General features: G+C 32.8%; 2 protein-coding genes across 2 annotated transcripts; one reads left to right on the top strand and one right to left on the bottom strand.

Moving 5' to 3' along the window:
- Positions 1-1,474: 1,474 nt before the first annotated feature.
- LOC132736403 (4-trimethylaminobutyraldehyde dehydrogenase A-like) lies at positions 1,475-11,235 on the bottom strand (the record flags this gene model as incomplete). Its single annotated transcript, XM_060723530.1, has 5 exons — positions 11,148-11,235; positions 7,876-8,071; positions 2,738-2,883; positions 2,116-2,245; positions 1,475-1,719 (listed from the first exon to the last, which is right to left on the bottom strand). Coding segments are annotated over exons 2-5 (702 nt in total), but the record flags the coding sequence as incomplete, so codon positions are not given.
- Positions 9,002-17,955, top strand: LOC132736402 (oxidoreductase NAD-binding domain-containing protein 1-like). The gene is made up of 7 exons (XM_060723528.1): positions 9,002-9,047; positions 12,371-12,422; positions 13,435-13,541; positions 14,406-14,547; positions 15,389-15,619; positions 17,075-17,180; positions 17,756-17,955. Exons 1-7 carry the CDS (start codon positions 9,031-9,033, stop codon positions 17,920-17,922), a joined length of 822 nt encoding a protein of 273 aa, XP_060579511.1. The 5' UTR covers positions 9,002-9,030; the 3' UTR covers positions 17,923-17,955.
- Positions 17,956-18,527: the final 572 nt, after the last annotated feature.

Here is an 18,527-nt window from a genome sequence, read left to right as displayed (position 1 = left end):
AACCCTGCCTCCTTACCTGTACAACATTATTAAAACCATCAGGTAACCCTGCACCCTTACATGTACATCATCATAACAACAAGAGCCATGTCAACATGGCCATCCCCCGCCGAATGTGTTTGCTCATTGGAAGAATGTATATGTAGTAGAGCAGAATAATTCCATTTTAAGAGGTCTTTTGGTAATGAAAACTGATGGCTATAGTGATTACAGATTTAAAACCTATGTGAATACTGATGGCTGAAAATAATGCAGGGTAGGTTATCATTCTTGTGTGCTGCATCCCTCCTCAGTAAAATCTATCCACCTATGAAGTTTCAAGTTGATACCTCAAATACTTTTTGAGAAAAAAATTGAATTGAAAAATTAAGTATGAAAAATAACAAAGGGCAATAACTCAAAAATTATAAAAGGAAGAGTTATCATTCCTGTGCACTGCACACCTCCTGAGTTAGATCTATGTACCTATGAAGTTTCATTTTGATATCTCAAAGGCCTTTTGAGTTATGCTCTGGACAAATACTAATTTTGAAAAATAAAAAAAGGGCAATAACTAAACAATTATGCAGGGTAGAGTTATCATTCTTGTGCACTGCACTCCTCCTCAGTGAGATCCATCCACCTATGAAGTTTCAAGTTGATACCTCAAATACTTTTTGAGATAAGCTCTGGACAAAATAGCATGAAAAATAACAAAGGGCAATAACTCAAAAATTGGTTAGGGAAGAGTTATCATTCTTGCGCACAACATTCCTCCTCAATAAGATCTATCCACCTATGACATTTCATGTTGATATCTCAAACAATTTTGAGTAATGCTCCACTCGGGTGAAAAATTAAGTATGAAAAATAACAAAGGGCAATAACTCAAAAATTATGAAAGGTAGAGTTATCATTCTTGTGCATTGCACACCTCCTGAGTGAGATCTATGCACCTATGAAGTTTCATGTTGATATCTCATAGGATTTTGGAGTTATGCTCTGGACAAAAATCAATTTTGAAATATAACAAAGGGCAATAACTCAAAAATTATGCAGGGAAGAGTTATCATTCTTGTGCACTGCACTCCTCCTCAATGAGGTCTATCCACCTATGAAGTTTCAAGATGATAACTCAAATACTTTTAGACATATGCTCCGGACAAAAATGCCGGACGGAAGGACGGATGGAAAGTCGGACGGACGGAGACTATTTCTATATCCCCCGCCGCCTTTTCGGCGGGGGATAACAAACCAGGTAACCCTGCCTCCTTACCTATACAACATTATAACAGCCATAAGGTAACCCTGCCTCCTTACCTGTACAACATTATAACAACCATCAGGCAACCCTGCCTCCTTACCTGTACAACATTTTAATAACCATCAGGTAACCCTGCCTCCTAACCTGTATCACATATAACAGCCATCAGGTAACCCTGCCGTCTTACCTGTACAACATTATAACAGCCATAAGGTAACCTTGCTTCCTTACCTGAACAACATTATAACATCCATCAGGTAACCCTGCCTCCTTGTAGATTTCTCCCAACATGACTGCTGTTAATGGGGTCATCTGAGATGGTTTGAAGACAAAGGCGTTACCACAGGCTAGTGCTGGTGCAGACTTCCATGTGGCCATCTGAAATGGGTAGTTCCAGGCACCTATACCTCCAACAACCCCTAGAGGCTCACGTATAGTATATGCAAAGTTCCCCCCTGATAACTGTAAAAATTCACCTGTAAAATTGACAGAAAAATCAAGATTTACTCATAAATGATAAATTTCACATTTATGCAAACAAACAGCTTTAACACATCCATGAGATTTTTTAAATTTATACAACACTTACAAAATTAAAGGAACATCAACACCAAGTCCGTTTTAACAAGCATAATTTCACAAATAGATACAGGTAACAATACCCTTTGTTAGTAATACAACTTTATCAGAAATTGTTAATTAAGAACTAGCAAGTGGAGCTACCGTTTTAATACAGTTATAAGACTCCCTGGCTTATTAGACGCAGTCCTTACTACTGACTTGTCACCAGGGATTTTCATGTAGACCCTCATAAAAGACGTGGACATATTTTGGCTATTAATTTTATACAGCCCTCTAAAATAACAGCTTACCTGATATAGTAGATGCAAGTCCGCCATAATATTCTACAGAGTCAGCACAGCCTTGTATGTCAAAACGAGCCTCCCATATTGGTTTGCCTGTATCTAAAGTCTCTGCCCTTGCCAATTCTTCTTGTTTAACCTGAAGGTTTAATTTTTCAACAATGAAATACAGTACAATCTCTGCAAGGCAGACACCCATTGGGAGACAATTATTTTGTTTGTTGACGAGGTGTTCCTGTAGAGAGGTTTCAATTTATTGATGTCTTACTATTTTAGTAACTAACAATGTAGTTGATGACAGGTAACTGCCACTCTATACAAATGTACATGTAAAATATATTATGTAATAATGAAAATTGTTATTCACAAACAAGTTTATAAGAAAATTAAGCACTTTTAGACTTTTTTTCAAAGAAGTGCGGGGTAAAAGGAGCTGGTAACATTAAATGAGATGATGTCAGCCGTTCATAGGATACCTGAACATTGTGCGATAGAACCTGTATGTCCTTTACAGTGTTCCTGGGACTTGAAACTGAAGAACCCTGTGAAAAAATCACAAATTAGATGATAATAACTTTAGGGTTTGGTGAAGGTATAAAATTTGTTAAGAAATTAACAGAAAACTTCTTACCCTACATAAGTCAGCTGCACGTTTAAGTACCTGTCCCCTCTCAAACCCAGACATACCAGCCCATTGTTTCTGAGCTCTTCTAGCCGCTGCCATGGCATTGTCTAGGTCAGAGGCCCCGGAACTTTGTACAGTCTTTAAAACCTCACCTGTTACATACAGTCATATAAATATTTAAAAATCTAACTTGAATTTTCGAACTATTAGAGAGTTGTTAAATTTATTTTCAATTAAACATAATGAATTCTATGTAACAAAACCAGTCTGGATGTGCTGGCATTTAATATGTAGTGAGTAAAATTAAAATATAGAGGATATTGAATGAGTGTAAGTTCAATACTGAATTTATTGCACGAGTTGAATAAAATTATATTATGCGAGCCTCTGGCAAGCATAATATTATTTAATTCAACAAGTGCAATAAGTTCAGTAATGAACTTACACGAATTTAATATTCTATTTATCACATACCCAAAATAATAGTCTAGTCAAATTAGCCCGAAAATCAAGCTAACCTAGAACTAATTGCAAAAGTTTTTGTTTTGGTATTTAATGATGGTACCAAATCTGCTTGATATTTGGAAAAAAGTTGCACTCTTTTGCTGAAGGGGAAATATGATAATTCTGGCTTTCAAGTTGACACCCTTAAATTTCAGTTATAAAATCGGCGTAATTTGTTAATTTCCGATGATACTAAAAAAACACTTCTATATATAAGTTAAACATATTTATTACATGCAAACTTCATACAAACAAATTTTTGTCCATGTTGATACAAAAATTTATGCATTTAAAATTAAAAAAAAATTTTGGTGGGCAATTCTATGACAAACTGGTGTCAAATTACCCCACCCACTTTATGTTAAAATTTTTAACCAGTCAAATTCCGATATATAAGCAGCAAATCATCCATTCCATGTATATTTACAGTAAAAACAATACATAATAACATATTTATGCATGAAGAAGTACTTTGTAAATTATGTCAACTGTATTCATATGAATTAAAATGGACATACATGTGTATTGTAAATTATGTTTTAGATAAATGTTGAATAATTCAGGTTCATTTAGTTAAATTTATCATTTCCAATCCATGTTTGTGTTTGAAAATATGACGGTATAGAGTGTTGCCCCGCAGCATCAGACGTAGGCGGATTGCTTTGAACTTGAATAACAGATGAACTTGACATGGTTTTACTTACAAATTTGTGAAATCTCAGTCTGTTCAAACTTATCTCCCTAGCTCCATCATATAATATCCTCATGGCATTTTCACCACCTGTAATAATTTCTTCTTTGTTTGTTGAAGAATGAAATATTGCAGCATTTTGCCGGAACACTTCATTTTTACACATTATTTTAACGAACTGTCGCAACCAGAGAAAGCGTGCAGGAATGGTAGGAGATAACAAATCTTTATTCCAATCACATTTTGGTGTCTTTTGAATATATATGCCAAACTATTTGGGTTTTCATTGTCTTATCTGAAATATACATTCTTCGAATCTGACGAAAATCCAAAACTGACAACAGTCTGTTAAATACAACATTTCCCCACAGATTGTTTCTCTCAGAACATTTGAGTTGTATTGTTTCCTGCATCCTCGGTTACCCAGGCTATTTACCGTATATATGTATCGGTAATAATATTAAATGTGCCGTGGGTTCCGACGATGTGTTTCCTGAAAATCAAAACTTCTACCAGGATGAACATCTACGTTTACCAGATGCAATTTTAGCAGGCTTACCATAGAACAAGCAATTACACTTAAAAGCAAAATTAGCATTTGATCTTAAAGGTCTTTTAACTTGGTTACACTTAACATTGGGACTACTTGAAATGTTTCTATTGTGAATAAAATCCCTTCTACAGTCTTGGTGCACAATTTGGCCTGTAATTGTTCGTATACTTGTATACTTGAATTCCTCAGATCGCTAGCATGGTTAACACTGTTGCTTCCCTTCTCTCTGAGAGTGACAATTGGGACCTATTCTGGATATCCTGCGCACAAAATACGCACGTTGTAGAATCTGAAAGCATATTTTAAATCTACAGATCTGTATATATTATTATTTTGTATATGCATTATTTCACAGTAACAATAGTATTATGTAGTGTAAAATATGAATATACATCATACATGTATATAACTTATGAAATATGTTATTTTATATATGTTTGTGTATTGATTTTCTTACTATTCAGACCAATATCGACACATGGGAACATGATGAATGTATAAACCATCTGACATTGGTAAAAACAAAATATACCTGTTGCCATGTTGATATTTATTTGTAGATCCCGAAATCAGAAATGCACAACGGTTTTCTGGAAAAAATATTCAGTATAGAAATATTCAGTATAAAATGTGCATTTATTTCAGCCTACCTTAAATAGCCTATGTTATTTCCCTGCATTTAACATACATTAAACCTTTGTCCGAAAACTTAATGGCAAGCATGTGTATATTTACAGAGAAATTGTCATGAGTTTTTATTAATTTAATATACAGAAGTCAGTATAAACATACCGAAATGCAACGCCCTTCATATCGTTGTTTGTTCCATCAGCAGGGTTTGGTAATGTGGCTTGTATCATCTATAGAAATAAAAGACATATTTTGTGAGAAATCATGTATGAATTTAGCATATATTTATATTAGCATATTAACTTTGTATTTAAAAGAAACAAGTATATTTTGCATGAACCGATACTCAAATGACATAATCGTTCATTTCATATTTCCACTTTGATTAATAAAGCGTGACGTCATTTGGCCAATGCCAATTTGAATATTCGGCATTACTTTCCATAGGTGTTAAATGTAGGCAATAACAAAAAATATCCGTACTATGTTATACTTTGCATTTTTAAAATATTAAATCAGTAAGTTATACAATCACAACAGACCGATGAAGGTGAACATATATGGAATGTATTGTATGTTCCTGGCAATCATGTAGTATGAAAGCTCGGGAGCGATTTTGCAAATTTCCTATGAAAAGCTACTGGTGTGGTCCATTTCACATAATAGCATATTTAATCAAAGGACAAGTTAAAACAAACATTGTTCATATATTATAGATAGAAATTGTGCATAGATAATACTTAAAGTATGACTCACCTTGATACAAGAGACAGCTGAACATTAGATAATCATCATATGACCATTGGTGTGTTAATCATGGATGCCCTATCTGAAATTAAGTATTGATTTTATTTATGTACATTTACGTGTTAAATAATGCAAAATATATATCTAAATATAAATTTATATATACGTACATGTAAATCTGAATATTGTTTTATATACTGGTTTGGGACCACCAAAACCAGACAACCACCAAACCCGGACGGTCCCGAAAATGCTTTATTTAGTATTTTCTTTGTTCAGTGGTTGTCAGTCAAATTAAGTAAATAAATTTATTTCACCAACGTAAATGGTAATATTTTTATTGTCTATTTCTAGAATGTTGACGTTGAAATTTGGGGGTCAAGAAAGCATTGCCTGACCTCATATACGAGCTATAATCATTTGCAGAGTAAACAATAGAATATCCAAAACTTCAGCATTTGTTGCTGAAATATTGTATATCATGTTAAAAATCTAAAATCAAAACACCCCACGTGATGTACATATCTGTCCGGACACATGGTACTGTAGTGTAGACAAGTTAGGTAATTTTGATACCCTCCTTGTGGAGCCTCAGATATAAGTGTCAATACAATCAGAAATAAACAAACTAGTTTGTTAGTTAGGAGAAGAACCTAGCTGAACTGTGTCAAATTTTAAGGTCTCTAGGTTAGAAATTATGAAATTTGTACGGAAAATTGTTCAAAAAGTGTTCGTTTGATGGTCCCCGACAGTACAATAAAAATACCTTGTTATAATAAAATAATGCATATTCACGACGTAAATTATGTCCCGTTTTGTCTTCCGTAGATTAAAAAATCGTGAAATTTGTTCATTTCAAAGTAACAATATAATGTCGAAAATACAAAGTTTTCATATTAAATATGTCTTATTAACATCGTTTTCTTATAAATATATATAGATCGTTTATTTAAATCAAATCTACTAACATTTACTGGTGATATTGGTTTGCTGTTTATTTCCAAAAATATTTAACATAAAATCGTAGTTATATTTAACTATGGCACTTATTGTGAAAGTAAAAAGGCATAAATGATAAAAGTAAATGTAAAATACACAAAACAAACTTACCTTTGCCATCTAAATGCTATTTTTGATGAAAAATGATATTTATGTTTCGACGGAAGTTTCACGAAATCATATGACAAGTTTTCAATGACGCGCGTGCCTACGTAAAATTGTTACGTCATAGGAAAAAACCGCGTGTATGGTGTACAGTTCGGGTCTTAAAATATAAAGTTAAAATTCGTGAACTTTGAACGCTTGTAAAAAAAGTTGTGCACAGAGTTATATGTGCAACTTTTTTTCTGACATATACATATACCAGACCTATTCAATGAACAAAGATTCAAAACTTTTGCAATTAGTTCTGGGTCATATTTTATTTTTACTAGACTATAAAGACCGTTTAAAGTGAAATAAGAGTCATTTTTCATTGACGCGTCTTTAGTATAACGCTTACATTTAGCGCGTCTTTACACTATGTTTGTATAACGCTAATGACATCACATCAAAATATATGCACGGCCGTGCAATACCATATTTACGGAGTCGCAAAATCGGCACGGCTGTGTGATAAAAAAGATTAGTAAATGTCTTCCAAAAACATTAATAAACTTAAGAAAGGTGTTGAATAACTTTAATTAAATATTTCTGTTCATCATTATAATTAGTTGGTTTGTGCGGAAGGATGGCAAGGTTGCAATTTTAAAATGTTTTCTAGTGTCTCGACTCATAATCTTATTTTGATGAATTTGTGTAATGACTTTATTCTGCTCTGAATTTGGAATAATCCGTTCTAAGTTTATGAAATTTCAGTATCAAATTACACAGCTACCAACAATATGGCTTGGTCTAAGAGACTAAGTGAACAGTTCTATACTGGTGGCAAAGACTAATCAACCAGCAGATATAGGGATAACAAAGACATTTTTATTGCACTGGGAAGTTCTATGTCATCTTCATATATTCAACATTTACCTGTGGCAGGGTATATAAGAGGAAATTGTTGTTGTTTATCATTGTTCAAAGGCTCCACTCTTTGTCCATCTAGAAAGTTAAGTGGCTGTGTAACAACTGGTGACTTTGCAACTGCGGTGTGGCAACATCTCTTTGTTATAAGTGCTAAATATAATGGTCTGTTCCGTACTAAACATGCCATGTTCTGTCAATGATGCTGAAACAGTAAAAAAATTTTTTTTTAATGTAGCTTTCTAACACCATTGTCATGTTAACTCATTTTATGTCTTACCACTGGTCACTCAGCACCAGGGAGACCTTTCACACTACTCACTAGTTCAACATAATTATAACAACCTCTTATGTTGCCATTTACATTGCGTGTCATACACATTTTCACCTGGATGAAATAAATAACTGTATCATAAATTTCTATCTCAATGACCAAGGACAGGATGCAAACCATTGGGACAAACTAAAAATCTATCAATCATGAAGCATGATCCCTTAAGTTATCTACTATCATACAAAAAATAACTGAAGCCAAATAAATTAGGGACTATTAATTTTTCATTTTTAGCATACATGTTAACTTTTTTCAATGTTTCAAGAGAATTAACTTTAAAAAGAGGGAGATTTGGTAATTGACAATAGACATAGAAGGAAATTTTGAAATGAAAAAGAGGGAGATTCTTTTTTTTATTAAACAAACACCCTTTATTCTTAGAAAATATTCAGAAATTTGACAGGAGAAAGAGTGAGTCTCCCTCTTAAATAGTGAGAGTTCACAATTGTATGTTTTAGTCAACTGGTGTTATTATTTATATCTTAATAGTAAATATTTGAGAATTTAATTACATTATTTCAAAATTAAACTTTTGTCTTTTGAGATTTTTTTTTAATGGGGAATGTATTTTTAAGTTCCTTTAAGAAATAAGCCTAATAACTATTCTGGTTCTATTTTGGTTTTAAACGTCACTGATACAGTGAGGACTGGTCAACAAACAAGAGATTGATCAGATATTGAATTAAATCTTTCATATACATGTATACTTAATAGTATTTAAACTTAACAGTTTCATATAGGCTATCTATTTCAACTATCAGAATTAAGGTTTGCTTAAGTAGGTTGACCTGATAAAACACATTTATCTTTAAGATGATCGCCAGTGAATAATGTACAACATAAACAGGTACAGTTTAACCTGACTTTCATATAACCCCTTGACATTCTGTAAATATGATTAATTCCAAAACCTCATGATAAGCACCATAATAATAATATTTTACTAAAATTTGATATAATGAAATAAAATCCACTGAAAATGTATGCATGCAAAATAATTTCACAAATTTATGTTGCTATCTGCAGGATTTGTTTGCTCTTGTTTAGAAAATTTAGCATCTTTTAAACCCTGATATTTTTCACATTCTTGCAGCATAGTCACAATATTTTGACTGCAAGCTGACCAAAACCAATTTTACCAACTGAATTAGAATAGTATAACGACCATTAATTTCCAATCAATTAAGAGTTATGCTCAATGACATATAAATAACAATAATAAATGAGATCAAATAAAGATATTAAAGAAAATAAAACTTAATTTCTACTTCTTCTACATCATACTGCTTTAAAATCGTTTATGATCACTCTAAGCAGGTATACATTGTATACATGAAAGAGACAGCTACAAGGTTGTCATTAAGAGGCGGCAGGAGGCCAAAATGCCTGTCTCAAATGCATTATGGGCTGTCTCAAAATTAAGAAAACACTCTTTGTTATGCATGATAAAGACAGAAATGACCCCCTCAAGTTCAAAACAAACCTTCTGCAAAAAATGTTAATGACAACCCTGCAGCTATGAGATACAAGGGAATCCGGGAACCAGTCCCTAGCTCTTAATGAATAGACCCCTTGGTTCTTGTACAGTGTATAGCACTGATACTGATTCCTCAATACCAGTTCACCTCTAGGTAGGTGGGAACTAAGGCCCCAACAATTACACGTTTAAACGGATTCGTTTCGATTTTCATTCATAAACGTTTACGATATTGTTTACCGTTTAATCGAAATGACCATACTGTCTTACAAAATTTCTTTAATCAATTGCCTGTAATCATGGATTTTATCAATTCTAGTGGGTTTATTCCAAAGTAAACAAACGGGAAAATGGGTGTTTACAACCCTCAACACAGCATTACCGTGCAAAATTGCTCGTTGACATAATACATTTTTGGTAAAAAAATGGGGTTACAATGAAAAAAAATGTGTGCTGACTCAATTGTGATGAGCCTTGCACATTCTTTATTTGTACATGTATTAAAAAATAGAAAGATAGACATCATTTGGCAACTCAAATTACATGGTGTATATAGTACATAGAGGTACCCACCGTTTAAAACGGTATCGTTTTCGGTTCTTAGCAGTCGTGTAAACGTTTACAAAAAAATGTAAACGAGGGAGCCTTAGTGGGAAACTACTGAAAGTGTCTCTGAAAAAATTCCAATTGTGTAACCCAGGATTGAAACCTGGGACATCAGGAATAATAAGTGGTTTAAACAACTGAGCTATTGCGCCACTCATGATAATTTGTATTATAGCAAAAACAATGAACTGAAAAAAAACAACAACAACTTATTAACTGAATAAAGTACACAGATATCTGTTTTTGTTTAATTTCACCACAGGCGAAAGCCTAACAAATTGTGCGTTTTAGGGCTTTTTTTATATAGATGATGCGTCACCCTTTGCGACACATCTATGAAATATCAGATTATAAAAATCGGTCTGTCTTGCCGTCGAAATATTGAGACTACACAGGCGACTGTCCGTTATATAAAAAAACCCTTGTGTGCACAATTTGTTGTGCTATCTTGCTGCACTACTTAATTTTTTGGTCTCAAATCACATGTACATTAAAATGTAGATCACAGATAAACACTTCTTTTTGTTACACATGCTGCATTTTGTTGACAATTAATTTTAACTTTACTCTTAATAGTCTTAACAATTTAAAGATCCCCTAATATAATGATTATATTCATTATAATTTTTAAAATTGATATTCGTTTCAGTGCCATGGTCATTAAAGTAATATAGTAATTAAAGTATTTGATAAAGAATTGACATAGTTAAATAAATCGTCTGCCCGCTTGCGGACTATCCGAAAAACATTGCCACTTATGAATGAATTGAGTTGAAAATATCGTGTTCAAACAAGTGTCATGCTCTTATTTATCGAGTAAACTGAAGGAACTACATTTACATGTTAAGATAAATAAAAACTTACGAGGATGTTTTATCAAACAAACTTTCCTTTGATTAAAACAATCTTACCAAAAAAAAAAAAATAACAAAGGGATATAACTCTATTGACGTGACTCTTTTTAATAAAGATAACTTTATCACTAGTGGTTCCGGTAAGTTCTGTGTGGCGGGAAATTATGAAACGATTTGCAATGTTTTATGTCAGGGAATGTTTTAAGTAACGTTACATTTAAAAGAATCTTTTCATCGGGAATTTTCATTCATTTAGGTAGAATTACCTTATCCATCTTATTTTCAAAATTGTGGCGTCTGCAATTTGTCCTTATTTGGTCATAGAATGATAGGTAGATAGATAGATACTTTATTTTGGATCTGAGACACAAGACAAGTTTCTATAGTCAAACAGAGAACTTTATCTTATGTCACAGGCTGGATCTAAATTAAGTTCAATTCATATATCGATAGAAATAGAAGCATTATGTTATTTAGGAACTAAATTTAATCAGATTGATATGTTGTAACTACATTGTAGAGTCGTTTCCAAATATATCAGTTTATGATATTCATTAATTGTCACCATTTTGTGTTATTGTTTAATGTGGAAAGGGTGAATGTCAAAACAACTTTAATGAATATTTATTGCAAGTCAATTACAGATTTATAGACAGGCAGACAGATAACTTTATTTCTCTCAGGTACATGTGTCACAATTATAAAGAGAATTAAACTAGAATTAAATATTTCAAGAACAATGTAAATATATGTTAGGCTTAATCGTTAAAATTAGACTTAGAGATATGCCCATTGTTTTACATTTTTAATCAATTTCTTTCATTTTAACATAATATTTATTGTAAATTTACTCCTATTATTTCGGATTATTATGCTACTCTTTGATAAATTGAAAATCTGATTATATTTCAAACTAGAGGCTTTATATTAACAGTAAACACATTGCCATTTTCCTTGTAAAATTAATTTTAAAAAGTTTTTTCCCTCTCCTTGGGTTAAGGCAATAATAATTGCTTTAATTCTTCTGTGGCCAATCATTATTTCACTGTGGTGAATTGTTAATAATTCATTATAATTATGCCCCAAAGTCAGGGACTATTAATATTTTGCTTGTAAACAATAATTTTTCTACAGTTCAGTTATTTTTTGTTATTATTTAAAGTTATGTTGTTTTAGTGAAACAAGGCAGCATATTATATCACTGAGTATGTTGTTGTTGTTGTTGTATTTCAGACAGATGAATAGTGATCACATTGACAGAACAGCTGACAGTGCCAGGAGTGAGGTACAAATTGCCCTTGGTTAAATTATCTGTTCAGTATTGTTTATATCTACATATTCAAAGTACATATGTCATAGTGGTCAAAAATAGTTAAATACACTTCCATATATTTTTTTATCTAAAAATAGCTGCAGTCTAAATGGTCCAAACAGTAGTCAACAGAACAAATTGTAAAATTATATAATTTACTGGGCGTAGAATCATATTCACTGGCTGAATTGGATTTTCCCAATCTAAAAATAGATTGAGACTCATACAATGACCATACAACATAGACTGTGAATTAAGCATGCACATTAAAAAATAATTATTACATTTTGTCCAGGACTTAACTCAGAAATACTACAAGAGGCAGCGATTTTTTTTTCCCAATTTTTAAAACAACCTGTGGCTTTCTGAAGGGGAAAATATAGCGCCATAAAGTAGAAAAAGGTAAAACCTGAAATCAAATTCCAACAACTGAAAATGGGATTTACCCACACATTTTATGGAAAAAAAAATTAATTTCAATTTAATTGAACATGCATTGCATATAGCAGAGGCTGACTATAGGGACAGATTTCTGTCTTCTGATATTGGTCAGATGATATTAAGTCATGGTTCTGGTAAAGAAGAGCCTGAGGCATTTTTAGGGGAAAATATACCTATTTTTGGCTAGGGGAAACAGCCTTTATTCGGCTATAAAATACAGTGAAAAAAAAAAAAATCACTGAGAGGTATCAACAAGAAACACATTAGGTAGATAGATCTCATTGGCACAAAAACAGTAACTCTGCCTAAGCCCCTTGCCAAATTTTTGAGTAATTAATTGACCTTTTTCATTTTTACATTATTGTCCGTTACATAACTCTGAAACCACAAGAGGTATCAACAAGAAATACATTTTTATTGATTTAAACAGTTGTTACCTTTTCCAGCAATTTGGTAAACACTTTATGGACAAACTACTTCTCTATGATGTCTAAAACCTATTCGGGGAGCATCACTCGCCTTAACCGACTCTTGTTTATTTCAGGTTGTTTCCTTGGCAACTGTTGTAGGAATGAGGGAGGAATCAAAGACTGTTAAATCACTGACTCTAAAGGTTGAAGACAAACAGTTCAGTTTTAAAGCAGGGCAATGGTAAAATTTGTTTGTTTGTTTGTTCCTTTATCACAGAATTTTCCTCTTATATTTGTGTTCAAGGGATTTAATCTGTGAAAACACAATACAATTTGAACAAGACAGGGCTGAATTTAACTCTTGCAAACTTTTTCCTTGCTGTTGACATTGATTATTTGTGTAAAATTTATGTATAATCAACAGAAATACACATTAATAAAGATTAGAATACTTATTGTGATATACAATGAATGATCACGATAAAATTGTTGTGCCATGAAATTCCTTGTGATACAAAAACAATTAATTAAATTCAAGCTCTAGAAAATATTCAAAGGAATTTTACAAAAACTAACAATTTTTCAATGCAGTTATTTAGTAAACTTTTAACGAAATTTAATCTTTTACCATTTTTCTGTCACTGAAACATTGTGAACTGTTTGTTGTTCCTTAGAATTTAACCCCAGAAAGACTTGATCTGAATTCAGCTTTGAACACTAATGAAATGGTTGTATGAGTTTGCAACATACAACATGTATGTGAGAAAAAGATTTGAGCCGTGTCACAACAAAACCAACATAATGGGTTTGCGACCAGCATGGATCCAGACCAGCCTGCGCACCTGCGCAGTCTGATCAGGATCCATGCTGTTCGCTTACAAACTCTATAACAAGTAGAGAAACCGATAGCGAACAGCATGGATCCTGATCAGACGCGCAGGCTGGTCTGGATCCATGCTGGTCGCAAACGCACTGTTGGTTTTGTCATGACGCGGCTCATTTTTTTTGCCTTCCATTACAACTTTAAATACAGCCGTGCTTCCATCTCACACAAAGTGGTTATCAAAATATAAACATAAACTTTTTTTTTCTCTCTGTATCTTAGGGTTGACATGTTTATTCCTGGTGTGGAGACGATTGGTGGATTTTCCATGTGTAGTTCCCCTCTTAGATTGACGGAAGACCAATGTCTAGACTTAGCAGTGAAATATAGTGAACATCCCCCTGCTTATTGGGTACATACCAAGGTAATTGGCTTAGGAAAAACTGATTTAGAAATAACTTTTTAGGGTCTGATTATGCCCTGATTATGCCCATATGGTGGCTTACAGATCAGCTTTTTTAAAAAAAAAGATTGATTTCATATTTCCAAGTGCACTCTGTACATTTAAATTGCTAATGAATATCTGACTTATTTTTTTAAGCCTGATTATGCCCTGAAGGTAGCTTATATATATTTTTTCAACAATTTCATGAAAAAGAGTTTGATTTCTATTCAAGGTTTTGAAATTTTACTTAGGTAGTTACCACATACTCTAGTCAAGAATTAATAACACTTGGGATTTTTATCAAACTTGTGACCCCATTCTAACTGAGTACATGCCAGTAGTACTGTATGAAGTCCATTTTTGTTAATCTCAACTCAAACACATTGTCCTACCAACTATCAAAATATCATTTTTGGTAGTTAAAAAAAATAGAATATAAATTATGTATTTTAACGGGTAAAGGTGTGTAATGTGAATGCTGGGATTTTTTTCGATGTATATGAAAGCATGCAGGTTCTACTTTACTAATTCCTGTCCATAAAAAAGTAATGCATTTTTTATCATGATACAGAGCAGATTGAGTTTGATAGTTTCTTGGAGGCAACATCTCATCTGTTTTATGCTATTTGATTTCACGCTCAAATACAAATGAATCAAACCAAAAACGAGATTTTTTAGTAGAATATATTTCATATCAATATTTTTTTTTTTATTTATTTTTTTTGCAGTTTTTCGTGAAACTTTAATGTTTTTTAGATTGCTTGGTCTTTTATGTTTGTTTGATTTGTTTAAAGACATGGTAACATATTCTGTTTTCTAGTGTAAAGTGAGAGAACAAGTAAAGATACGAGTTGGGGGAGACTTTTTCTTTGACCCAGCTGTTCAGAAAGATGTTGATTTACTCCTCATAGCTGGAGGTGTAGGTATAAATCCAGTATACAGTATTATCAATGAAGTGGCTGATTTGAATAAGGGGGACAGCTCTTCTAGGTTCAGTGGAAAAGTTAAGCTGCTTTTTAGTGCAAGGACCACTGATGAATTAGTTTTCAAGGTGTGTACATTTTAATTGTGTATAGTTTATATCAGACACAAAGATAACATGTTATTTATTCTCTGTTTATATATTCTACTTAAGATTCATTCAAGGTTTTCTAATCCTTACTATGTTTAACCTTTTACCACATGAGCAAACATGTATTGTGAAAAATGGCTGTTTTCATTAAAAAGCCTCCTGTTACAAGTTCAAACTGCTATAAAACTATGAAAAATGCTTCAATACTGATTAAAAACTTGGCACAAATGTTGACTGAACCATAACCTCTGTAACTTAAATTTCCTGTTACCTTTGCAATGGGGGGACGTCTCAAAATTGCGAAAAATCACTATTTTGCATTGTTTTTTCCATCAAAACTGATTTCAAAGTGCTGCAACTTCTCAATGCATTGAGAAAGAGTGAAAGGCTTTTCAGCGTTGGTTACACATTACCTTAGGATTGATCTGAGGCCATTTTTAGCCTAGCACATGTCCAAAATGTTCTTGGCGATGAGGGGGACCTGCTGCCTCCTTCAAACCCCCTAAACAGACCCCCTTCTGGCAACCCCCTTATGTATCATTTTGATAGGGAGCGCGCCGAAAAGTGATCTCTTTTTTTTACAACATTTGTCAAACGAAAACAGTGTTTGGGGCCTAAATAGGGCATATTTTCACTGTTTGAGGCCTCAAAAAAAAGGGGGGGGGGACAAAAACCCGTTAAAACACGTGGACTTTATGAAGGAAAAGGTTAAGCAAAAAGGGATGGCTTTTATCGTGTAGACTTTAAATAATCAAAAGATTGCACTGGTTCTTCAATAACGTTGTGTAATTTCTGAATGCCGGAAGTCAACGCTACAACTTATAGAAAAGGTGCATCTCGCTACGTAATGATAATTTTGACGTAGTATTCTTTCTATACATGCATATATATGAGACAGCATTCTCTATAGTGTACTGTCACAGACAAGAAACATTTGTAGGTTATAGTCATTGAAGATAGCATTGCCATGGAAACTGAAGAACTAATGCTAGATTTACAAAATTATCGCACTATTTGAACAATCTTGCATTCTATTGTATATACAACTAACTTGTGGCTAGGAGCCACATGTATTTTCTCTCTATTAGACAAGGAACGCTGGTTAGGTGGACTGATGGTCGAGATATGACCAAAAAATGTTAAAATTGAAGTAAAAAAACAAAACCAAATAAATAAAAATTAGCACTGAGCTGGGACAGAGTTGATATTCTGGCCCAGAACTGAGGTACACTGCATAAAAAACTAGAAGATGCAACTGTTAACTTAAATTCTTATTTTCATTTGAATGGAAGAAATATGATGAAATGAGGTTAAACGTTTTTAATTTTTTTCTCACAATTATTAGTACCTTGAAGTAATGGACGGTAGCATGCTCAATTAACTGATAATCAAATGAACTGTGCAGTTTTCTGAAGTTTCAAACTTTAATTGTAGGAGCAACTGAACATAATACAGAACAATAATGAACACATTAATTGCCAGTTCCACGTGACTCGTGAGAAGGAAACAACCCACAAAATTGGAGATGTCCTTTTACTTAGTATGTTGTCAAAATATTTTGAAACTTTCGTAAACAATGGTGTTAGTTGTTAGTCAGCCAATGTCGTAAATTTCAAGGACGTCTGCTCTCTTTTGCAATGCCAAATAATTTTTACGCATTTAAAGTAAATTAAGTCACCCTTCAGAAATGTAAATGGTTTTCTTTAGTAGTAGTTTTCTTTTAATACTTTTGAAATCTGCTGACAAATTTTTAGGTTTTGGTATACATGTATTTAGATACGAGTATATTAATCTGTAGATATTTAAACCTTAGCACAAGAGCATGATTGTAAAAATGAGAAACACCAAAGAGGAATTATGCGTACTCTTTTTCTTCTTCTAATTTTTTCAAGATATAACGATGGCATTTTCTTGAGAGAGATTTTATCTGCCCTGTCATTTTTAGATGGGAGAGCTTTTGTCCTTCACTCGGTTGAATCATTTAATAGGTTATATAGTTTTTCTAAAAATTATATACAATTAACAATGGCATATTAACGATACATCTTTGTTGTAGAAAAACTAAGGCTCTGTTTGTTTAACAAAACTACAGAAACTTATCTTCTTTCTGTTTAGATAAAAGAATACAGACAGGTGATTTAGACAAAAGTTTCAACTGGCTACGAAAGGAAAATACATGTGTTTATATATGTGGACCTTCACATATGATTGAAGATGTAGAATTATCACTTTTACAGCTAAACATTGCCAAGCAAAGAATAAAATACGAAAAATGGTGGTGACATAGAAAACACAGATCTGGCGTTATATACATGTAATTACATGTATTATAAACCATGTTTATAAATCTGTTGTTGTGTTGTTGATTTTTTTCCTCTGTTGGAATAAAATGTACATATGTAATTATATATATATAAATGTTTGCATATTAATAGTTATAATTAAGTTCAACTTGGTTATTTTCTACTATATTTATCACATAAAAATAGAGAAATAAAATGGGGCGTCCGTGGCTGAATAGTTGAGGTCGTTGACTTAATATACTTGACCCTCGCCTTTGTGGTATGAATCCCACCGGGAACTTTGAATTCTTCTATGTGAGTAAGCAAGCTATAAAGTTCTAAGCAAACGGAACGTCGGTGATTTTAATCGAGTACCTGATAGTGCTGAAATAATGTATGGAGGGAATCTGAGATGTTAATCCACCAATAAAGCTAGAAAGTCGCCATATGGCCATTACAGTATCGACGTCACTTAAAACTCAACAAAAAAGCATGCGTATTAATTTGCAATTACTACACATCACTGATGAGAATAACTCCCACGTTAGTCTTCCAAAAAATATTGAACAACCGAGTGTTTTTAAAATAAATGGGCGGATAAATCA

The sequence above is a fragment of the Ruditapes philippinarum genome, unplaced genomic scaffold, assembly GCF_026571515.1.
Source record: "Ruditapes philippinarum isolate M1 unplaced genomic scaffold, ASM2657151v2 ctg5649_1_1_1_1, whole genome shotgun sequence".
In the NCBI taxonomy this organism is placed as follows: domain Eukaryota; kingdom Metazoa; phylum Mollusca; class Bivalvia; order Venerida; family Veneridae; genus Ruditapes; species Ruditapes philippinarum.
This window is presented reverse-complemented; position numbering and strand designations above follow the sequence as displayed.